Below are 26236 nucleotides of genomic sequence, written 5' to 3'. Positions count from 1 at the left end.
TCATACAGAGGTCTCCGTGGGCTTAAATTAATCGTCATCGAAAATGTAGGTGAGCATATTTCGATTTTTTTCGTTTTTGCGCGACTTACCCCTATTTTGGGGGTGAAGTATGTTTCACCCCCACGCTAGGGGTGTTTTTCCCTTTGAAGATATTTGGAAGAATATTCTTGATATTACTCCTGCCATGTGGAATTCCGCCAATTTTTCCCCAGATTATGTCAACCATTTTTGATTTTTCTTGTACTGGGGGTGGTTTTCACCCTCTGGGAAGGGTAGTTCTGAAATAAAAATGGTTCAAATCATCTCCATATGAATACAGAAAGTCAAATGATCCATTTTTTGAAGTTAGGTGTATAATCCTTAGGGTAATAATAGTGATTTGAGTTTGCTTCGTGGTAGTTCAAAAATGCAAAGTTCTGACATACTTTACCCCCAAAATAGGGGTAAGTCGCGCAAAATCGAAAAAAATCGAAATATGCTCACCTACATTTTCGATGACGATTAACTTAAGCCCACGGAGACCTCTGTACGACCTTCCCCGTGCTTGCTACACACTACGCAAAAAGGGGCGAATTTTGTGGTCACTCTTTGGTACACATTTTTGTATTACAAGACAATATTTTAGTACGGGTTTTAAGTGGAATAACAGTCGTTTAGGTGGCACATTGACAATCACGTCGGTTTTTTTTTAAATCTGAAAATACTAGCTTTCGTGCCAAGCTGGAAAGTTGTACGGCCGTAGTGCGAACATTATTTTTTGACATAGTAGTCTCAAAGTATATCATTATGGTTATGTTATCCGGCCATCACATGGCACTTGTGTTCAGTTGGACACGTGTCCATAAAGTTCAGCTTTACGGCCGGAAAACGCAACGCTACCTAATTGCGTACTTTGCGGCTAGTATTTTAAAAATAAATTATCAAATGTCACCCGAAACCGAATGAATTCAATCTTCGTTACTGATGGACAATTATGATACAATGATAACTGAATATTGGGTTATCGCCTGTGAATAGTTCTCCGTGGGCAAAAAATCTCTATCATTTATTTATCTCAATGGTAATATGAATTCCATTTTTTTGACGATGCTATCTATCGTTTGCACATACCGATCGTATTACTTTTTGTTTCAATCGACTAAAATATGCTATATATTGTACATAAATAATATATTATGCCACACGGGCGTCAATGACGGTCTTATGCCCATGTTAGATGAGCTATTTTTTGCAATAGTACACGAAAAATTGTCATATGTATAGTAAATTATATTGCGTTACATCAGGAAATTGTGCCTGGAGGTGCCAGCCCTGGTTGCAATATAAGGGGGGAGAGGGGGGGGGGGCGTCCGCGGGGGGTTGGCCCCACTCCACCTATGAAATACTATGAATGCTATGAATACTGAGAAATACTAACATATACATGAAAAAAAATCAATATTAAACATGCATACGAAAAAATATTTATGCTAACAAATGCACAGTTGAGTGGGATAGTTCTTAAAAATATCGTCACGGTTATTTGATCAAACAAACATTAATTCACATAATAATTTGAGTATCATCACATTTTTTTTAATTTGATATGCTTAAAATGTAGATAATGTACAAATACGTACGAAAGGACGGAGCACGCTTTGTGTTGTCGATCGTCAAAGTGGCACTGACTATATGGTGCGGCACGGAGAAGAGTCATAGGTTACACACTTGTATCTGCATGAAAATGGAAGAAAATGAAACTGTGTCTTCTATTATGTGTCGTATACATTACCTATCTGTCATAAATATCGTAAAGGATATATTATTAGGGCATTTCTATAGTACATAGTAGTATAGAAACGCAAAGAACTGAATTTTCCCTGTTACGCCCGTGAGTGTAAGATCAAATTTTACACACACGCTTGCAAAAAAGTATGAATTGCTATCAGTGTCAGGCGTTTTTTTAATTCATTACAATGTATTTACAAATTACGAATGTAATTACTATCGGTTTTTATTGTAATTAAAAATTACGAATGCAATGAAACTAATTTTTTCTTCTAATTAAAAAGTACAATTATCCTTAGGATCGTAATAATATTTTCTGAACGTATTTGATATCATTTTTCGAACTAATTGAAATCATACTTTAGGCATTCATAGATCATTCCCAGGACATACGAGTAACTTCGAGAATGTGCATTCAACTTGAGCTATGTGAAAAATCTGTGTTTACAAAATATAAGTTATTAGACTTCAATTTTCCGAACATTACATTACTGTTTGATTGGCTTTGTAAAATTTTGTAAGAAACAATACGGAGCTTACGCGAAAGTAAGTGTAAGTTTAAAACAGGCTGCAAATTGAAACTTGCAAATTGCTTCTTCTGGAAAAATATCTTACTTCTAAAAAATATTTGCCGGTATAGGAGCATCGTCACAAAGTATGGGGAAGAAAGTCGAAAGTAATAACTTGCGGCTTTGAAGTATCTTAGTACAAAAATCTCGAATTTTTTTTCTATACCATAGGGCTTGATTAATGAGAATATAAAATTCAAAATTTCTCAACATGCAATAAGAATCGATGTTTAAGAATGTTACATAATTACAGTTTTAGGCGCTTTTTTAAATAATTACATTATAATTACTAATGAAGAATTTAATTAGTCGAAGAAACCCAATTCTAATTACATTCGTAAGTTGTAATTAACAGGAAAACCGATGCTAATGACATTCGTAATTTGTCACTGGAAGAAAAACCAATTCTAATAACATTTATAATTTATAATTAGAAGAAACAAGGATTTTAATGATATTCACAATTCGTAATTAGAAGAAATGTCGATCCCAATTAGATTTGTAAAAACGCGTAAAACATGCTCGCGTTATATAAAATAATTTGCTTGGCCGGCAAATTTCAGCGTTAAGGACGTTGCCTACCGAGCTCGCGCGGGAACTTTGGCTTCCCGCGTGACTCAAGCCAAGCGGCCAAGGGGAAGAGTGGGCAGGACTTAAGTCTATGCCCCTCGCGTGCTATGGCCCCCTACTCTGCACTCCGTTGGGACCAGGCCGCTTGCACTTCAACGTTCTGAAGTTCTGACGTGCGAGGAATATAACTGGAAGCTCGTATGAGTTTCGCGTGGTTGATGAGATTAGGATACGTTTATCCAAGGAGAGGTTGGCACGTATATATATTATTTCAAATATTTATTGCTTATGCAAATAATAATAAGTTACAGAAATCATTGAATAATCTTCGTGTTTTCGAGAGATCTATTGCATAACTCGTTGCAGTAAAGTGAAAAATATTACAAGAGAAATTACCCGAAACAGCAGTTAGCTGATTCATGACTAAATACTAGGGATGGGCGATCTCAAGCAAAAGATTGATTCTCAGAATCGATTCGAATTAATTTTGGAAAAACCGATTCATCCAAAAAATCGGATACAAAAGATTGATCTTTAGAAGATTGATCGTTATTTTTACTTTTTAGTTTAACTGGAAACCGGTGTCTATATTGGAGATTAAAAATCGTGTCACACAAATGTAGTACTTATTCAACAGTTTTGATATTTAACAATAGTTTGCTTTGGGTCATATTTGTTTATCACAGCAATAGTTCTCATATACATATTACACAAACCCAGCCGACTAGGTGGGAAGCTTTTTTTATTAGTTGTGATATTAGATTTATTAAGCGCTAGAAATTGGTCGATTCTTTTGTATTCTCAAATCTATATTATCCATAAAATACGGAACGCCAAAATAGACTTTCAAAACTTTTTTTAATTGAAGATTTAAAAAAAGAAAAAATCGATTAGTAAAGTATCAATACAAAAGATCTATTTTCTCGACTCAAAAGTTCGATTCTTGAGTTAATCGATCTAGAATCGCGCATACCTACTAAATGCATTGCCATCAATAACCCAGGTCTCACCACGTTGGAGTCGCTGCGATGAAGAGACCCACTCTATCCCGTCCCAACCTCTCAACCATGCCAGAAAAAATTAAAAGTGTTACATACATCGATAGATATTCAAGAGAGAATTAGTAAATCAAAAAAATTGAGTTATACATGCAGGAGTATATTAGAAATTGATAGATAAGGCGTATTGAAAAATCAGCAAAATCTATGGTACAAAACATGATCAAAAGTAATGGCGCGTCAATAAATAAAATATATACATTCGATCGCGTAGAATACCATACTTTTCGCTTTCCGTTATGACGTTTCATTGGTATAACGAGTAATTATTATAGAAATACAACGAATCTTAAAAATAAACTGTTTCAATAAATATTGTGGAATGAAAGATGCAAACATTCACCAAGCGAATATGAAAGATCATTATTCAGAAATTCATTAATTTCTGAACTTGAAAACATAATGTGAAAACACGTTGTATCCGTGCAAAATTTCGAATGGGCTGTAACTGAAAAATGAAAATTTAACAAGCAGGATGTACATGCGAGGGTTGATTTGTGAAACAAAAAATAAAAAAATGGCCTACATACAAAGAAAACAATCCTTGAATCAAGAATTAAAAAATTCTTAAATCAAGTGCTGAGTATTCTTCATTCAAGAATATGTGATATTTTTATAAAAAAATAGCATACTCTTGATCTAAGAAATAAAATATTCTTGAATCAAGAATAGTTTTCTGTGTGTGACATTATTGTGAAATAGTTATCTATAAATGAAAGGAAAAATATACAAATATGTAAAAACTTCTGTATAGTCACTCGTTAGTACTGTCGGTTGTCATTTTCTTTTTCTTACGGATGGAAACATCAGTCATTGAGTGTTTTGATTTGACCGCAGAATTTCTAGCTTCATTTATTTGAGGAGGGTCGCGAATCGGAAGTTGTCGAGCACGTCTGGAGTGCACTATTGCTGGCAAAAGGCAGAAATGAAAAACGTCAGCTAATTTATTTTACAGTTTCAATTTCCAAAAATTGTCGTCGCGAACAATTTTGTCAAAGATCAGTCCTTTCGGCGTCCAAACTACGAAATAACACCACTTCCTTTTCGTAATGTGGAGAAGACCCGAACATAACTGATAAAGCTGAATCAGTGCTGGAGTCAAGTCTCAGGTCTCATCGAGTTGAATAATTGGCTCATTTCGAAACGTGAATGTAGCGTACCGAACGTGGCTGGCATTGAAACTTCAAGCTGCAACAATGTCTTCGATAGCACGTCATGTTTTCAATTCATTGGTGTATTGTGCATTGACCTTGGCCAGTAGATGCAAATATCACAATCAAATAGTCAGTTGGGTAGATCAGTGTGCGGTAAAATTCATCGGTAAGCTTGTAATCGTGAGTGGACGAAAGATGGAAAATGATTTTCCGAAGAATAGGTTGACAAAACACACATTGAGAAAGGGACGGTAAATAATAATTCGAAGAGATTGTTAGGAAAATACGGTGTTCTGAATTAATAAAACGTGCATGTTAGTTAGTCGGTCTGAAAATGAAAACTATCAAGTCTATGTAAGCAAACTTGATGCCATTCTATTTACCGGAACCTCTCCCGCTGATAAGCCGCCAAATTTTTCCAACCCTGCCCTTTTTCGTACTTTTCCGTAACACTTTCCTTATCTTAGTCATAGCGAATGACCGATGAACACTTATCAAGGGATTTTAGATACTTTACTAATATTTACTCACGAAGAACACACCGAATAACGCTCACGGCTCGCGGTTTGAATTACGGGTTTGCACGTGTTGAATGAAGACTGCTGCTACGGCCGTTAGTTCGTACGACGGGCGGCTTAAGCCAGAGATGGCGCTAGCAAGCAATCGCTTTTCGCAGTGAAAATCCGCTGTTTCATGCTTCAGCTCGTGCAAGTTTTCTCGCACCTCTTAAGTTCGATCTTATTGCTCTTAGTCCTAAATTAAAGGTGAAGAATTTAGCTGTGTCGTGTATTTCGTAGAATTGTGAAAAAAAAATTCGTTCTTGTCTTATTACAACGGGAACTTTGCTCACTTTCAGTGCTGTTTTCTACGACTCTGAAAAAAAAATTTGAAATTCGGAAAAATACACGACACAGATTGCTTCTTCGCCTTCATAATGCTTGTAATAGAAGTTCGATATCTTTATAAATGACGGAGAAAACTTGCATCGCGTGAACTTCTGCAAGCAGCAGTTCCGCCGGGAGTAGGTAACGTCCTTAAAAAAATAGTATGTAAACCTCGAAAAAAAACGAGGGTTTGCGCTTATCAACCGCCCGTTTTTGCTCTCGGTGCACAATGTACTACTCCGTCCAATCTGTTATGCCCAGCCATGAATTTAGCACCAGCAATACCTTAAATCGCCAAGCACGAGCGATTGAGGTATTGTTCGTCAACCTTAACGTTACATTCCGTCTGGAATTTCTAGCAATCTTTCGCATCGTCATTTGGCAGTGAACCTCGTATAATATATCTATGTTCGCAACTAAATTACAGTACGGTTATAATTTAATAATCATAATACTACTTTAATCTAACAATCATAATATCATTGTAGAATAAGTACAATTACAATATATAATATCCTTGTAGAATAAGAAAAATTAATTAAATGTAATGTAATACAGCACACGAATTAAGTTCAAGAGTTGAGGTGATTAGAAAAATTAAGGGCACAGTCTTCAGGGTTAGGTAGAGTAGTAGTGCAAATCTCAGGCAAACTATAAGCATCCATAGATTCTGGATTCGATTCCTGGTACCCTCGTTAATTTTTCAGTCACCAAAATTTTGACATTTACCGCACAACATACTCATGTATTCGTATTGAGAAAAACTTGTTTTTAAAATACTTAGGGAACCAACGATTTGTATCTGGTGAAGATATTGAAGCTATTGAAAGCTATACTAAGAGCTTAGCCTACGCAGATAGCCCTGAGCTAATGGCTTATGCCTATGCAAACCGCTCCGCCGCCTTGTACAGAAAACAATTGTACGAAGAGTGTCTAATAGATATTAACGCAGCATTGTCTTTGGACTACCCAGCGAGTAAGAAAAAAAAATTACAAGAAAGAGGCCAAAATGCTATGTCAGCAGTCATGAAACGAACGAGCAAATCAAATGGCAAATTACATGGTATGAACAGGATAGAAAATAATCACAGCTCGGACACCGAACCTAAAGAGAAGTGTGCATCTGACAGCAGTGTGGAAAATGATGTATGCGAAAAATTCACGTTAATCCCAGACATGGGATTTGAGATGGCTGCTTTAGAACGATCTTTGACTGAAAGTAATATCACGTGTGACATAAAAAACTGCTCCATAAACAGTCTGGATTGCAAAACCTCAAGAGATATAGAAATACCCGAATATCTTGCGAATGAAGGCCTGCCGCAACTTGCATATGGTCCAAGTAAAGAGGCTCCATCGGCTAGTGACGGAGTACAAATTACGTATTCTGAAAAATTTGGAAGACACCTGATTGCTACTAAAGCGTTCAAGCCAGGGGATGTTATTGCAGCAGAGAAACCATTTGCTTCGGTTATATATGCAGAAAGGTGAGGGAATAAATGAGTATGAGTGATTCAAGGTCTCCTTTGACGGCATTATTTTTCAAAATCACATACTAATGTTACGTGGGGGTGAGAGTGTACTGAGCGGTGGTAGTTAATGATTAATTAATAATCAAAAATCCTCCCACGTAACGACAATGAATAAAAATTAAAACTAAGAAAGACTTACCTCTAGATAAGCCGGTAATGTGGGTACGTTGTTGCCTAGTCCTATACAAGTCTGTGAGAATTGTTTAAATGGTTGAGGCTAATTTGTAATGAAATGGGATAGGTTATCGTTCAAAATACATGGTTGAATATGATTTTGATTGTTAGAAGATAACGTATATTCTGCAAACGATTATTATGAAATGAATGAATGGTATAAAAGAAAAACCAAAAAAGGTATAATCATAAAATGTCTGAATTTAAACATAGATAACGTCGACGGACGAATTCATATTATAATACAGAGAAGCTGTAGAACTAATTGAATTCAACCGTTTACGCTTCTTTCAAAACGTAGGGTTCTTTTAATAATAGATATATGAATAATATATAACTAAACATAATGCTTGTTAAAAACATCTATCCTGAACGACTATTATTTCTACTTCTGGTCGGTTATTATTATATGGTATCTCTCTTTTTAGATTACATGTAACTTATGTTAATAGTCCAATCCTGCGCTACGGATCAGTCGATCCGCAGAATTACAGGCGTTACTTAGCTCCGACTTGAGCCGGCAAAAATATGATTTGGGGGCCGAGCTGTAGACAGAAGAGTGTCTCTCTGAATAGCCAAGGTTATTATCTACAGCTAGGTCACTTGTTTTTGTTTAATACGACGTTATGCAAAATTTGGAATGATGTTGAAGAAGACTACTCGAATTAACTTATCTTTAAATTAGTCCAAGAAACGGGTAGAAAAAAGGGCAGTTTTATGTCACGGCGTGCAGAAGGGATGAGACCTGCGGATTCTGGTAACGATTATAGCCCACATGAACGCCTACTACTTTCCAACCAAAGATTTGACTTTCTAAATTTTTGACACGCGTTTAAAGTTTTGAAAAACAGGTTTTCTACTAGGATCTCTTAAACTATTAATTGTATCTGATGACAGCAGCAATGATAGTCAAATAGAATTTAAGGACGAGATCAAAGATGATTTAAGTGACAGGAGCGATGATGAACCAGAGGTGCCAATAAAAAGAACTCGAGCGAACAGCGTACAATACGTAAACTTGTAAATATTGATTGTGAAGAATTGTATGTTTAAGAAAACATTGTTAATATTTCACGTTCAAAGAGCTGCAGTTGCAATAAATTACAACGGTAATTAGCCAATGATGTGCGAGGGCGACCTCCTGGTGCCCAAATCTACACGGTCAGCGTTACTTCGCGCTCTTCGACGGTGTTCCGACGATTCTCAATTTCGTCGCTTACACGTGTAAGATGTTGACAAAAAGTATCTTAAGATAATTCTCACGCATTAATCCATACATCTTAACAGAGAATCATTTTAATTTGGTGGTTCCAAAGTTAGTGGGTTATCCTAATTATTGATGATAAGTTTAAATTGAAAAGAGAGATATTTTTAGGCTGAGCGCTGCTGATGCTAATTCAGCAGTCTCTTGTCTCAGTTCTTGATAACAGTTATAAGAAACAAAGTTGAATCTTAGACTAGGGATCGTTGCTGGTCTCTACGTGACTTTTGCCAGGAGGGGTGGAACTCGTCAGTTTAGGCAATACGATATTTTAATGTTATGTATGGCTGTAGCTTTCGTTACAGCGTTGAAAGGGAATTTTGAAAAACACTTCACGTATTGAGAGTCCTAGTTATATTCTGATTTCGAAAAAGGTATGCCCGAGCAATACGCCAGACGTAACACTAAGAAGAACAATAATGGCTTTCAATTATAAAATTTTGGTACCAAACCAAAGTCAAATGTGAAAATATATACCTTAATGGAGTGTTGCTATCAGAGTACAGCAGTAGTTAACCTGTTGGCGTATTTTTGTCGTAACTAGAGTACTAGTAAAGTAATGTGAAGTAATAGGAACGAGGCGTCATCACTTTGACATCAATGGACATCTGCAGTATAATGTTGCAATTAAAGAGTATTTCACTAGTAAACATCACAAGTGATTTTCCATAAAGCCAAACTTGAATAATTTCAACATGAATACTTTTAATTTTTGTCCGATTATAGTGGTTAAATGCTTGTATTCTACATGGAAAAATTTATCGTTACATTTACTACTTTGCGGGTTGTTGCTTAGGTTGGTGACATTATTACCATTTTTATATTTTTAAATTTTCCCCATGTAAATGAAACTGTCGATCTAGGAACTGTAACAGCAAACAGCGCCAGTTCCTCATTTTGCCAGAGATTGTAATTAATCCAACAACAATTTCTTCCACATATATCTGTTATTTATGCAATTGTATGATAAGCTATCAGAACTGAACTTAACCTACTAGTCATCATTTGTTTTGTATTTTTTTACATAAGTCCTAATTGCAACAACACATTCTAAATTTTGTAGGATTGTTTAAGGTTTTCATGTCCAAGAAGTGAATTTTCGTACGACCATTTCAAAATCATATATTGAAAATAATGAAAATATAACCAGAAATTTCAGCACATTCTACCTTTGAAAATATTTTATACCACAATTACTTAATATTCACAGAACTGCTCCGTCCCTTACTCGGGCAGCATTACATCATATACATCAATATTAGGTACTCGGATAGAATTTTTAAGAAAGATATCTGTATATTGTTTTTTTTTCTGAAGCTAAATTCTAACTCATTAAATCAGGCAGTTTCCTATGAAAGCCCCGTAGGAAGCTGACACAATTAGTAGCCGAACTGAATTCGGAAATTATTGTAAGCTCTTGATGCATCGGATGCTCACGATACATTCAAATGTGAAACTTGAAATTATAATCTGAAATCGAAAATACAGAGTGTTTCCGAGTAAACGCCGCAGTACATTGAGTTGCCTACCACTGAGGGCGGGGGGGGGGGGGGGGGGTATTCCGATAGGTGAATAAAAAATTATCAACTTTTTTTTTTTCTTTCATATTTTGAAAGTACAAATTTAAGACCAAAATTCAAAATAATAACGGAGTTATATCACATGAAAGAGAGCGCGGCGTGAACCGCGCGACATCTGCAATCGTATAGCGATCTTCACAAAACAGGTTCTAGCGCCTTTACTCACAAGGAACATCCGCGAAGTGTCCGCCTCCGATTTTGATAAAACTTCGTAGGAATGTTAAGTACGCTAAAATAAAAGATCCGCATTTTTTTATATCAGCTGAAATTAATTTTAAGGGGGTGAACTACCCCCCTAATGCTATTTTTGACAATTCCTAATCTATTGCACAATAGGACCTAATTTACCGACCTACCAAGTTTTATCAAAATCAGAGGCGGACACTTCGCGGATCTTCCTTGAGAATCCTATGTACGTACTGTGGCGTTTACTAAAAAACACCCTATACGGATATTACGTCTATTTGATAGAACAAGAATCTTTTTTACGGTCGTAGAGTACATCAAAAAAATATCAGGCAAATTAAAAATAATGATGTTTTAAGAGTATTTAGTTTGACGTAGAATGAATTCTATAGAACCACTGCACGAAATAACCTGGTGAACTAATTTATGATGCACACATTTTATTCAAATTTAGCACACTTCCAATCATACTTATGGCGGATAAATAATAGTGTATCGTGTTACAAATATGGAAAGTGGGCGGTTCCGAGGAGTGTGAAGTTTGCAGCGCAAGTCGCAAAGGCGAGTACAGCATTTGCATGAATGCGAGTGTGAAGTTGACGGTACGAGCAGAAGGGAATTGCTATAATTTCACAAGTGTTGTGTGGATGCAGCATGAGCCAAGGCGAGCGCTGTAATCAAACTAGTCAGATATCGTCGCGCCGCACATGTTGCACACGTTTTTTTTCAACACCTGTGAAGGAAAGTTTGGTGTGTGAAGCAATGAAGGTACTCTGGCGCTCAATGATACAATGCGTCGAATTGAGATATTTGAAATTGCGCATTGGCGAAAGAAGATTGTGTGTAAAATCGAGCACTTTAGTTGTGCGCATGCATCAATGACATTTTACCGTACTTTTTGAGAATGCGGCATTTCACGCACGCTACATAGGTTTCACAAAGCGAACTTTCCTAGCAGATGTTGGAAAACGAAATTTACGATTTTCCTGTTATACTATATATTAAAAAATTTGTTTAGGTACTATACGCATTGTAATCATTGCCTCTCTAAATGCTACAATTTGATTGCTTGCCCGAACTGTCCAATGGCTTTGTACTGTTCGAATCATTGTCAAAAATTGGCTTGGGCTGCAGCACATCAAATCGAATGTCGGATCATATCTCTTCTGCCGAATTTACTAAATGTTGACGAAGATAAAATACGAATGCTGACAAAAATTATGCGATTACTGATCATGGTTACGCAAAATGGTATGCTGATTGACGATCTGAGGAAGGACACGGAAGTAGCAGAATCCAATTCAGGTATTTGAATTCCAGCTGCATTGAATATAAAACTCCCAAGCCTTATCAATAGATTATTGACAGTAGAAACAAATTAAACTTCAATCTATAGGTTTTCATAATATAACAAAAGAAAGTCATTTATAGATTAGAGTCAGCAAAAATTTCAATAGAAATAACGTTCTTTTTTTTAAGAGCAAATTTTCTCATAGCTCAGGCAATCGGCTATGATTTATAATAACTATTAGAATTTTCATCTGTGTTTTGTTATGTTATCAGCTTTTTATAAATTTCAAATTCTCAAATCCAATTGGGTATTTCAAAAATATTTTTTCAGTGAAAGCTAATATTATTATTTCGTGTTCAAAACATCAGAAATATTTCGAATGTTTTGAATGCGCCTGATTCGTTCGATGCAGTATCATCACACCTGCCGATGCACAGTCGCCGCTACTACCGTCCGTGAACACCTTTATTTGAGTGCGTGCGTAGTCTCATCCGTGTTGCTTGGGGACGCAATAACTTCACTGCGAAGAAATTTTCTCGACGTGAAATTACCGAGCAAATTAAGAATTTTTTTTTTTTTTTGACCATGACTGGACGAATTCTAATTTTTCAAGCTGCGCAATACTCAGAATAATGTGTAACATGTTTTTAAAAAACATCTGAGTGCTGTACCAGTACCCCGTACCTCACTAAGATCACAAGATTTGGATAGGCCATAACACTGTCTTGAATACAGATCTGACAACGATCTCGAGTTTCAGATGGTATAGGAGGCCCTCGTTTTGAGGTCAAATTGGTGGTCTGATTACCGCGTGTGCAGGTGTGTGGTATTTTATATTCATGTATTTTGTTGATCCACAATCTGAATTTGGAATTGACGACCGCTATCCTATGCAAAATATGAGTTTCAAAGCGATCGAGTAAATTGTAAACTAGATCGTTGCTAACGATCTTCCTAAAAACTGTACAATAATTTTTACCAAGGTATGGGGGCTGAATGAATACATGTAATTGGCTCAACAAAATTTACTTTTCAATAATTACTCAATCATTGGTCAACTGTCGGTATTATTGTTTTATATTTACCTGAGACTGGAACCGTGGTTAACGGCTTATTGACGGATACTCGAAATGAGGTTATGAACGTTTGTTTGCTATACAACCCTACCTATCAGCCCCTTCGACGGCCAGAGTATGAACGACAAAACATGCTCTCAAAATGAGGGCATCCTCCACCACCTATCGTTTCCAAACCTATCTACAAGAGCGTAGACCATATTTTCACTTTTCATTATTCGAGTGCCTCTCTATCAGGTCCCTGATACAAAGTTTGAGACATTGTCCAGTGTCCTTCTTAGTGACACCAGCCTCCACGCGGCACTGTCACTCTGCCGATCGTAAAAATGTTTATAATAAATTCTTATTGTTTTTTTTTATATGTTATTCAATCTTGAAATCAATTTGTAAATTTGGTAAAAGTCGGTGAAGCCCATTATTTTATAAAATAAGCGAATGAGTGAAACAGTGATCAAGTGTCGTGAGTGAAAAAGTACGACGACCGTCGTTTTATGCCGATTGATGTTAATTATCACTGACATCTATATTACGGGCTCTTGTGATTGCACAATACAGATTCTTTGAGCTACATGTAGATACAGAATTAAACCAACGATGATGCGATATTCTGAAATCGTTACGAATTTGCAAAACAGCCTAAATAACGATCAGAAACATTTGCGTCACGCATAAATGGCTAGCAAAAATATGCCCAGGAGAAGGTTGTTCGTTCGCCATGAACCTGACAAATCAATGCAAACCGTAGTTAGTAGAAGAATAGATATGATGCCTTAAATCAGACGGTATGTTACATATCTTGATTCTCATTAGATTACATTTATTCAGTGTTTCATTGCAAAATAAAATATTCGACTATGCTACAGAACGCAATTAAAAATAGTAGCTTTCATTGCAAGAGTAAACCAAATAAATATACTGTAAAATGCTTCAAGTAATAAGAAACCTTATAGAATCTTTTAAATCGTTTGAAATAAAATCTCTCGAAATCGTTCAAATCAATTGAAAGTTTCTGATATTATGTAAACTAGTGAAATATTTTAAAATAAGTATGTTGATTTGTTGTAAGATCAATTTGTAAATGCTGACATAATTCAGAGTGATATTAAATCTTTTAAAATCTATGAAGTCAATTCAATCACTTGATATTTTGTAAAAGCTGATCAAATCGTTTGATACCTGGTGAGATATACTATCTATCAGATTATTCAAATAACGTACGCTACAATTCATATATCATTGACCAATCATTTGAAACCTTGCACACTGGCCAGTATCTTTATGAAACAACTTTTGCTGCAGTTCCAACCATGATCTGCATGTGCTGATATAATATTACATGTAATTCCTTGCTATTGCGATATGTTGACCAACTGTAATTATTTAAATCAATCTATTGTTTATTCTAATACTAATGGTTGCAATGCAATTTCGAATATTTGACAATTATACGACATGTGTTTCATCAATTACTAGTGAACTATTACATATATTTACCACTTAAAACAATGCTGGAAATGAATTTCATATTAGTTTGATCGCAGTCTTGGATTATATACTACGAACTCGATACGAGAAATGACTAACATGCAGGGTGCAACTTGAAAACGGCTATTTATGACAAATAACACTGAAAACTCCAAGGCTGTATATGATGATATCTACTTCAGAAAAATTCAAAAGATATAATATACACAACTTGAACCAGTGAAAATACACAAAATATGAACTGGAATCACCGCCAACTATACGTATGGGTTAACATATAAAACAAAGAGTCACTTACCTGACGCATAAGATGAGAAAACGGCATTATCAATGAAGGTGAAATTACTACTTCCAGCTGCGAATAAAACAACAATATAATCTACAATGGCTGTTGGCAGAAAAATTGGAAAAAGACGTTACAAGTAAAACTGGGCAAATATTACATTGAACCAACGTTAGCAAAACAGTTTTATATAAACCGTATTATATTATATTACGTTGTACAAATGAATAAACGCATAGCAAATAAATCTTAATTTCATTTACTAGCCTTCTGTCAGCTCAGACAGAAAAAATTTATCATCTAATGAAAAATATGTATAAATCCCTAAACCATTTGAAAAAAAGAGAATCAATCTCTATTTGATTGTATAAAAATAATATGAATTTAAAAAAAACTTAACGTCGTTAACACAAAAGCTGACTTTACATTACGTTAATTACTTTCTCATATCTGTAATTATATTCTGTCCAATTCTCGTAGTGATTAGTCTAAATTTCTAATCCACTAGCAGCGTGATCGTAAATCGATGAGTTCATAAACATCTGATGAATAATCTAACGTCAGTCACAGTTGTTTACAGCTCCTTTTTACACCCAAAATCGAACTCTAATTTCTCGGACACATCATGTACTTTCCACTTTCGAGTTTACGCAAATTCCCCGAAATACTATATTTTGAGATCTTGCAACGTAGATCTGAGCATGCGGCATGTGTTATTAACTGGTAACTTCGGGTTAAAAGTAAATTATCATGAAAGTTTCGTCAAATTGAAATCAGTATCATTATGTTTCCCAAACTGGTGCGATTCCAAAGCCATAGGTGCCACAGGCGTAGCGCCGCCCTCCACCTTGATGTGTGGAGGCGGTAGGTCTAGAAGGGTCTCCATTGCAGTTGTTGGGGTGGTCCGAAGAGCCCCTGTGATACACAGGATCGTCATCCTGTAGATGCGGTCGTATGCTGTTCGGAATGTGAGCATGTTCATTGCGGGCCACCACACGAGTGAGGCATAGATGATTTGAGGCAGTATGGTGGCTGTGAATATCCATCGGACTACCCGTGGTTGTAGTCCCCAGGTTTTGTCTGTCATCCTTCTGCAGGCGCAGTAAGTGGCCGTAGCCTTCTCTGCTTGGTGGTCGATGTGGGCCCTCCATGTAAGTTTACGGTCCAGGGTGACTTCCAGGCAGCGTATCCCGGTACGCAGGGTTAATCTCGACTCAAAGATCTCGATGTGTCCCATCATGAGGTTGCGCTGCCTAGTGAAGAGTACCATCTTGGTTTTTCTAGGATTGATCTTCAGTCCCTGAGATGTGCACCAGTTCTGAACAAAGTCAAGTGTGCACCTTGCTTGTCATAGAAGGATGGTGGGCGCCTGCGAGGATTAAGGCCACGTCGGCGATGTATCCCACCGCTGTCACCGTCATCTTGTCGAGCCCCGTAAGTAGTCCGTCCATGACCAGGGTCCGAAGCAGGGGGTAGAGTACACCCCCCTGTGGGCAATCCCTGCCGACTTGGGTCCTGACTTCGGTACCTCCATGATTGGTGGTGACAGTCCTGGTCTATAGCTTCTGCCTGATTCAGTCGACTAGCATAGCACTTATGCTGAACTTCGTGGCAGCCTCACAAATTGCATCGAAGGAGGTGTTGTCGAACGCCCCTTTAATGCCCATAATGTCCATTCTTGTTTCTGGGATGAATACTACCCTGACCTCCCTATGGACGCTCATGGGTATGTAGCGTAGTCCTAGGCACGCTCTAAAGATTTTGTTCAGCCTGGTAATCACGGCCTCGCCACCTTCTCGAAGGAGGGCCGGGAAGATCCCATCCGCCCCTGGACTTTTAAACCTGTCAAAGGTGTCGATGGCCCACCTGGTCTTGGCCGTCATGATGATCTCTCCCAACGATTTCCAGTTCCACAGTCCCTGAACTGGTAGGCCCGACCCCGAGAAGTGGACCTCAAGCATATGCTTGATCGATGGGTCTGACAAGAAGTCTCTGCGGAGCTCGGCCACTAGTGGTAGGTCTTCGGTATCGCTACAGAACCCTTTCCAGGCCTCTGTCTTTGATCTTTCGATCAGTTTCTTGTATGTACTCTTTCTGGGCAGCCTTATACGCCACCCAATCCGTGTCCTTGTTTGTCTTACGGGCCTGGTTTAGGAGTTCTCGGAAGCTCGACCTAAATTTACCCAGCTCTCTGTTCCACTAGGGGACCTCGAACCTATTTACCTTGGGTTTTGCGGGACACGCTGCCTCAAACGCCTGGATTATGGAGGATCGCAGGTGTATTACCTTGCTCTCCACCACGCTAGCACTGCTCAAATGGCCGCAGGATCCCTGGAGCCTCGAACCCAGTTCCTCTTTATAGGAGTGCCAGTCTGTTGCCTTGGGATTCCTGCGCATCCCGTCGAATCCAACTCGGGTTTCGCCGCGAGGGAGAACGTGATGCACCTGGGGTCTGAGAGTGTGTCTTCTTCTTGCACCCGCTAGTCGCTGATGAGTTCCAGAAGCATGGGGCTGCATAGTGTAAAGTCGATCACTTCTTGTCTGTGTGAGGTGATAAAGGTTGGTCTTGAGCCCTTGTTCAGTATGTCGAGCTCGACTGATGATAGGTACTTCAGCAGAGGTGCACCCCTCTTAATAGTGTCAGAGCTGCCTCAGACCGTGTAATATGAGTTCGCATCGCAGCCCACATCGAGGTGCAGCCCCTTGTCAGTGCAGTACCTGACTAACTTTTAAGTTCTTTCGTGGGAGGTGGTTCCACGGAGTCGTAGGGAAGTTAGGCCGAGCACACGACTAGGTCGATGGTTTCGATCTTCTCCCGTTTTGCTTGATCAAGGCTGCTGCCAGATCTCTACTGCAGAATTGGCTCAGCCTTAGTGCCTGATGCCTACCATTAATGAAGACCGCCGCCGGGTCCAGCAGCGTCTTTCTCGCACACTAGCATGCCGATTTTTCTATCTAGTCCTCAAACAAGTCCCTTCTTAATCCATGATTCTTGAATGACTGATATGTCTGTTTGCTCCACGGCCAGGCTTCGGGTATGGATAGCCAAGGCTGCTTTGCAGTGTTGCAAGTTGATCTGCGAAAACTTGATCTTCCATGCGGTCATCGGGCCGTGGGACGTCAGCTTCGGTATTTCGGGGGATGAGGGTATCCCGTTACCGAGTCCCCCCCCTCCTTGTCCACAGGGTCGCCAGCTGGCTGGTGCCCTTGTAGCAGCTCCGCCGGTGCGGGGGTCGCACCCGGCAATGTCCTTTGCGAACCTGCCTGCACGCTCTTCCGCCCGGCTCTACTGATTGTAAGCTCGTGAGCTTTAGGGGGACAACCCCTGGGCCTCGCGGTACAGCCACCTCCGCCTCCTCCACCTCCTCTTGTGGCATCCATCGTGCCTCGGATCGCGGACCTCTCACCCCTTGTTCTCGAACCCGAGGGATCCACGTCTTTCGTCGAGGCAGTGGCGCGTGACGGCCTCGTTGCCCTTCGCGGCGCTGGTGCCCTTTCCCGCGGCGCTTTCCCGACCTCGCTGCCTGGCGGGCGGTCGTCCAGTTCCGTTTCCGTCATAGGGCGGCTTTTCTTGAAAGAAATACGCCCCAAGCCGAAGTGGGCTACAAGCCCCCCTCCCGTGCACTTCTCTCGATTTGGCGTCTACGCCCAACACCAGATGGACGGACTTGAGTCCGGCGTTCAGGCGCTTCAGCCTCCTCATGATGGTCTCCGTTTCCACTGGTACACTAGGGATGAAGACCATCATTCTTGTGAGCCTGGGCAGTTGCTCCCTTCCAGAATACCGAGGGAAGTTTTCGCCCGAAGCGTCAAGGACGGGGCCGTCTGACGCAGCCAGGTGAGCGCCCCCTCATCTGAGCATGTGACCCACAGGACGCCCTGGTCATGCCGGCACTGTTTAAAGCGCGGAACCTCCTTCCAGAGCTCGCACCACCAGGTCACCCTGCTTGGAGTCTAGAGTGACCCCGGGGTAGCCCGAGGAGGTAATAACCACCCTCCGGCCCCCCCTGGCCGCCACCACATAACTCCTGGGTCTGAGCTCTTCTCGGTCCCTTTTGGGGGCCCAGTAGACTTCTGGAGGCGTGCCGTCCGAGGGCCTGGATCTCTTTAGACCCGTTCCCTCCGATGGCGCGTGGTTATCTTCTTGTTGCACCTCGGTATCAAGCTGCCCAAAAGATGGGCCGCCCGTCCTGGGGTGTGCGGGTATGGAAAAGGATGGTCTCCCGCAGGGGTCGTCTCCAAGGAGGTCCCAGAGGCTAGCCTGGCTTTCCTAGCCCTCCTCCTTGACGCCCTACTGCGGCGGGCCCTACCTGCTGTTGCTGTTGCCGGAGGGGCGGCGGTCCCAGGCTGTGCCGGTCCCTCCAACCCCCCAGCCCCTGCGGTCGTGACAACGGACAGAACGCTGCGTATCAAAGAGATTAAAGTCTCCTCGTCCGCCCGCATCTCACTGGTTCCGTTGTTCGTTGTTGTCATCGGCAAGTTAGTCTCCGTAGAGACCCCCTCGTCGGGCGTTGTCCTTAAATCTGGGTTTTTGTTTTGGTGTAACTCCATCGGTGTCTCACGAGTGTTGCAATGGGGTGGCGGTGGCGGGGGGGGGGAGGGGGCAAATACATTCGAATGTATTTGACGGAAATTATTCAACATTGTAATGTGACCCAGTCGAGGAAGCTGGGAGTTTATCCTAGGTACCCATTTTTGGAAAAGGCGAAAAACCACGTTTTACGCCATGTTGAATCACTCGAAGATCGTGCGATTAAAAAATTTCTCCGACACGGCGATTCGAAGAAAACATATAAACTGTCAAGCGCTACTATACAGAGTTCCGTTCGTTGCATAGAAAGATTATTATCTCCCTCCAACCGTCATAATTGGATTTCTTACGTGTTAATCAAATGGGAATTACAAAATCTCGATGCGGCACCTCTTAAAAAAATCGCACGGCGATTCCCTTTCACGAGGTCTAATGTGATGTTATAAACTATGATTTCATGAAGCTGGAAATGGAAAAAAAATAGTTTTTTTTTTGAGCCAGTCTAATATATATATATATATATATTAGACTATATATATGTTAGATACTCGAAGATCCATCAACGTCATATAAGCGGTGATCAAAATGTTACAATGACACAATATGGTGATGCGATATATATTCTATAATATATACTATATATAAACTATGTTTATATACTATATATACTATACATATACTACGTATATCCGTGACATATATAATATGCGTGCATATTATATAGAATGTAACATTGAAAAAACCGAAAATTTTGACCTTTGACCTTGAATAACTTTTTTAGCACACATGGTATCGATGGCGACTTTTTGCTTTTTCTTTTTAATGGTAAACCCAAGGTCTCTACCAAAATTCAGCTCTGTCGGAATTATTGTGTTTCGAAATGTCTAAATTGACCGGACTATAATGACGGAAAGTGGTATCGAAGTGACCAATTTTTGATCACATAGTAAAAGACACGCTGCTATCGTAAAGTTGTGGACGTCGAAGCGATTCGTGAAGCTGCAGGCTGGACGTCAAAATTGAGCGTGTTTGCTCGTTTTTATAACCAACCTGTGATCGAAAAGGCTAGCGTAGTTAGGTCTATTGTCAATTCAGTTTATTAAGTGTACACTAAAAGACAAAATATGTCTTAAATGTTCGCTAAAAAACAGGTGTTAAAAAATTGTTTCAATTCTAGAGCCTACGGTGTAATTATATACGGTATAATTAAGCTCGTATCAAATACAAATTGTATTCAACTTGGAACATCTACCTATTGATCTAGAGGATAAGACCACGCAACATAATTGTACAATCAATCGAACTTACCCTGAAATTCACATTCTCATCAGCATTTGTTGAAGTACAGAGAAAGTATCGTTCGCCTTGTTTGTTGGCCATGTTCAATATAGTATCAGATTGGTGGAATTGGTCTCATTAACTGACATTAAAAAAATTTATCTTTTTTTGAATGCATAGATAGCAGGACAGCTGGTTTCACAGACGATGGAAAGTTGGATAGCTTCAATAGCCGGTCGGCACTCAGTCTTGCGACGAACATGACATCAAGGCCGTTAATTGGAATAAGCGCCTTTGCTTGCATTTCTTCTTTGGCGGTTTTGTTACTTGCTGTGGAAACTGATTTTTTCAAAAAAAAATTCTCACTTGCAGAATTAAAAGACGTCTCAATGTATGCAGACATCCCATTCTGCGGTGCAATTATGCTAAGGGCCTGTGTTATCATGTCTTCAAACTGTTTCTCGGTGAGTATATTTTTTTCGAGTACTTATTAAATTTAAGGAGGTTGGCTGCTGGAACATAGATTAAACATCATGAGAAATGCTAGGAATTTATTACATAAGTTATTTATTTATAACCTTTGTTGACAACTATTATGAGAGTTTGAACTTCGTTGCTGATATTTCTACCCTACACTCAGAAAGATTTTTTACTATTTTTGTAAAAACCTATCAAGTTATATATTGTTTTTCTTAATATGTCAAATTACTGTCATTACTACAAATCTGGTGTTCCAAAAACACGTCGCTGTTCGGTCTCGGTGTCCCTAGTTCATTAAAGCTGTTAAAGGGGTTCCCATGGTGATTCATACCTACGAGTGATATTCGCCCACTAAATTCTTGAAAATTGAGAAATGATTGGTGCATTCATTAAATGGGATTGGTACCTTGGTCACAGTTGTACGTGAAGTAGTCGTAGGTAGCCACAAACGAGATTGAAGGTACAGTAAAATGTTAACGAAATAGGCTCACAATCAGAGCAGTTACTATGCGAATGCATGACATTGGCACAATAAACATGGCCGTCGCTCGCGTCGAGTGCAATCACATGGGAATCACGTTTTGAGGATACAATGTTTTTATTAATTTTATTCAATTGAGTTCTATTTGTCCCTCAAGAATATCATAGCACGAATAGTTAAATCATAATCCCAAGCTGTAAATTAGTTTAAACAATTCCAATTGAGGAACTGAAAATCACTCATAGACGAATACATTTGTAAGTGAATACCCCACTGCAGAGCCCCTTCTAAATGCCTTAGATACATTTTCTTACTGTCTGGAAATATTTAGTTCCCCGCCTACATTACTACGTTAACATATTTTTGATAGGAATAAAGCTAAAAATTGTCAACTCATAAGAAATAAACGATTGAAGAATGTTTTCATTGGGCTGTGTAGGGTATGATACGGATTTTTCTGATTTATGGATATTGATGAATATAATTGACGACCTCTGGGGCTTGGTACGGTTTGGTCTATGTTAAATCACGATTCCCACTGTCAGTATTTTGTATTATAGTTACCACCATCCTCACCTCCGCCTCCACCTTCGACAGTGGTAGCCTATCGCTGTGAAAAAATGTCTCATCGTTTCATTCTTCCATCCTAATGCTGCATTACGGTGATCACTTGTAGAAAATCTGATTACTGTTTTTCGATTTCGTGTTGTTCGTTTGATAATTATAGCAATCCCTTCATGAGCAATTTCGTTTGGATGCTAGATATTATAGATAGTACTTTGGTACTTTTAAGTAACTTTATTTTATCGGAATAGTTAGATTCGGAGATCGGCATAATGTCTATTTTTATGTTATAGCTGTGTAAAAATACTTTAAATTTTTGGTTCTATTGGAGTAAGCCATTCGTTTTCCAGATTACAAACTTTATTTTTCTAAACATTATGACATCTTTGCGACTCTATCAGCATATTCAGTATATCGTTCGTTGTCTACATTTGTTTATGGCGTTATACCTTCTAATATGATGTTAGTAGCGTCTATACCGATGTGCCAGCTTCTTGTTTGTTGTCTATTGATTGGGTGTATTGGAAATAATTCTTGACCAGTTGGTTTGAAAGTGCTGAATTACGATTCTTCACAGGCTCATTTACTTTTAGACTTACTTTTTTTTGGATAGTACGGAAAATAGTTTCTGTTGTAGTTATTTGCCAATATAGTACAGCCAATGCAATTCGTTGGATGGTTGTCTCCATAGTTAAAGCATTTCATGTTATGAGTTTTTTACAGCCTTGGACAACCACTACTTACGCATCCAGGAGATTCGAAAAAACAGATTTTATTGCATATTTGTACGATAAATTGTAACGCATATGTTGCGGGATGCACTTTTTTTCGTGCAAACGTTCGAACCTTGATGATACATTTCCTTGTTGTTTTTTGCTCCTATTGATCAAGGGGGAGTAGTAATGATTTTTTATTGTTATTTTTAAGGATGTTATTATTGCGTAAGCATATTTACTATTGTCTCATTTTCTGGTCATGTTCTTCTATTCATGCCTGTGTGAGTTCGTTTGTATCTATAGCAACGTATACGTTTCTGAACACTATTTTCAAGTTGTTGTATCGTTTCCTTTTAGACCAGTCACAGGGCGAAAAAATTGACCGAAAGTGTAAAAAACTGTTGGTCGAGATTTTATTGTTTCTGACGCTTCATTGAATATCATTAACAAGACTTTACATTTTCCCCTTTCGCCGCGATTCGCTCCGAACTCTGCGATGGCTAAATGGAACAAACCATTAGTTTTATCGCGTTTTCTGAGCTTATGGGGTAAAAATGGTTCAATACAAAATTGAAGGTGGTGAAAATTCTCTAGAAACCAGGTCCTATCTAACCTTTACTGTCATAGCAATAGATGCGAAAAGTTGGCCAATTTTTGACAAGCACAAAAGACATGGATTGTAAATACTTACGAAATTCCACGTTTGATTTACGCTAGAAAATCTAAATCAATATTAGCGTGGAAGCACAATCTGATAAAAGTGTTTTATTATTTGCTCTGATTCTCTAAAATTAAATTCATTCCATTATTGATAGAACTATTGTCCGGTACATTTTCATATTCATTAAGCTGTATTTCAAAGATTCATTCGGCATATTTGTTCGATAGCGTTAATCTGGAGAGAGGATCGGCAGATATGAAACGGCCTTTTTTTCTACAAATATCGCATCGGCCGAAGAGGGGAAAGTCCTTATTCACGCCTCTCAGGCGTCCTTTTTCAAACCGTCAGTATAGCCAAGCTTACATGCATAGTTGAGAAGTTAGGCTTGTCAGCTTTAACACGTTAACATCATAAATAGGGGAGACTGGGATCGGTAGAAACATTTTACGGAAAATCACTGTTTACAATTACAATTTCAACTAAGCGTAATTGATAATATGCTTTAATTCGACGTTATTGTTAGTTATCTAACTTCTGATGTATAAGGCTATAGTGGCATTATCTGCATTGCATAAAACATATGGGAGCAATATTTAAAAATCGGAAAAAATATTTTAACTGACCCCATACCCGGGGCGGTTCTAACACTAGCTGAATAATAAAAATAATGCTGTTACATACTTATTTATTGAGACAAAAATGATAGAATAATGTACAACATTAACATCTCATTTAATATTCAGTCTCGTTCAATTAAAAACTGAATTTCAACTGATTGTGAGAAATGAAATTAGTTACATCACATTTGCGCAAATTTTATGATATACTCAGTATTTTAATAGTAAAACCTTAAATAAAATTAAAGGCTAATCAAATCTGACGAAAGTAACAAAATTAGCTTTTCTACGACGTAACACAACTACAGTTTTGAAATACATGGGATGAAACCCTAACCAACCCTAAAAAAATTGTTACAACCGTTCTCGGCACATTTTTTAGACGTTTTATCGATATAGCCTCCCAAATAAACGACTTGAATAAAAAAAAATTATGCTTATTTGTACATTTTTGTGATAAAAAAAGTTAACGACGGAGTTGGGAATCGAACCTAGCATGTAGAAATGTTTTGACGGAGACTTACTCCACTAAGTCACTTAGCTGCCCTGACTTCTCATCGTTAATTCTTTTTATCACCTAGTATTAGAATTGTTTGTTTTCGTATGCTTTAATAATTAATTTCAATGTTGATTTCGTCGCTATAGCACAATGAGGACCATGCTGTTTGTAGGTAGATAGGCCACAGCTGTCACTGGAGACCATGTATTAGTAGGAAGAGTGCAGATACAAGTACACTACTTCATCTATGGACGTCCAAGTAATGATATATAAAGCCAATATATCGGTTTAATGCGAGAAGTATTTGTAGTGGAATTTAATTCAAACATTTTGGTGATAAGAAAAATTAATGACGGAGCCGGGAATATGTTATTAATACGTGGTCTCAAGTAACAGCTGTATCCCATCTACCTACAAACAGCATGATCCCCATTCTGCCATAGCGACGAAATTAACATTCAAAAAAATATTTGTACTTCGATAACCAAAGTTCTTGTACTAGAAATTAAAATAATCTTAACTAACATCGTTTAGTAATAAAAAACAAACTAACAGCAACAACAATACTAAGTTTTGTATACAAAAACACAACGACCCCTCTTGCCCGCGTATGTTGGACTCGCAGTGCCACCTGACTTAAACGGGCACGTTCCGACACGAAAGCCACTCTTTTCTCTTCTTGTATCTCCTCCGTTATTTCTATTAGTTTTTGAATTATTAATGTTGTTTCAACCGACGTCGGTCTCCCTTACGCTTGTTGTTGTTTTATGCTTTTACTGATACTTTTTTACTTTTGGTGTGGAAATGGCAGATGAAATGCAGTATATTGTATGTGAGTAGAATTAAAATGAAAGTGACACCTTTCAAGTTAAGGAGAACAGGTTGAAGACTCAAAAAGAATCTAGTATTCGCCAAAAAAATAGTAAAGTGGATCAGTTTCGAGAAATGAAATGACTTACTGTACATGTTAAGTGTTAGGAATCATAGACTAATGGAAAAGATATCCGTGCCACCGTTAAAGCGAATACAGGTGAGGGTTTAGTTACTTATGTATTTTAGATGGGGTCTCTAGTTTTTCTTATAAAAATGACCGACGTTTCAAGATATAACAAAAAATTTTTATGTTATTCTCTAGAGAACATGGTAAACAGATTCACTCTCCACCGCTTCATCTCTCTAACATCTTCTTCATATTGATATCAATACCCCGTGACGGTATAAACGATACGATTAACTGAATCGGGGACAATAGGCGTACCCTCCGCCCCCCGCCCAGGGCAGTTCTTGGATCTGTCGACGTTGACTTTGTCTATAAAATCGTAGCGGTTGACCACCCGTATTCCGCGATGGACTGAATTCTATTGGGGCACATAATCTGCGCCATGATATAGTAAAGTAGTACCGGGGTACTGTTACGACAGTAATTACATTGTAGTCTGAAGTTGACATTTCTATTTCACAGCTGAACATCTTGGTAATGATCACTTGTTTATCATTCGAAAATAATGCATTAATAGGAGCAAACTTTAATCAGTGACT

General features: G+C 38.6%; 1 protein-coding gene across 7 annotated transcripts in view; it reads left to right on the top strand.

The window, feature by feature from the left end:
- Positions 1 to 26236, top strand: part of LOC124177493 (SET and MYND domain-containing protein 4-like) — a 69358-nt gene that overhangs the window by 12748 nt on the left and 30374 nt on the right. For 6 of the 7 annotated variants that reach the window (XM_046559933.1, XM_046559916.1, XM_046559899.1 and 3 more), the window contains exons 3-5: positions 6787 to 7489; positions 11754 to 12040; positions 20860 to 21143. In XM_046559933.1, the coding sequence (XP_046415889.1) occupies positions 6787 to 7489; positions 11754 to 12040; positions 20860 to 21143 (1274 nt within the window). The remainder of the gene's footprint in view (positions 1 to 6786; positions 7490 to 11753; positions 12041 to 20859; positions 21144 to 26236) is intronic. The other variant, XM_046559950.1, reaches the window with a different exon arrangement.

Source organism: Neodiprion fabricii, chromosome 1 (assembly GCF_021155785.1).
Source record: "Neodiprion fabricii isolate iyNeoFabr1 chromosome 1, iyNeoFabr1.1, whole genome shotgun sequence".
Classification (NCBI taxonomy): Eukaryota; Metazoa; Arthropoda; class Insecta; order Hymenoptera; family Diprionidae; genus Neodiprion; species Neodiprion fabricii.
Note: the sequence above shows the minus strand (reverse complement) of the source record. Positions and strands in the feature narration are given on the sequence as shown.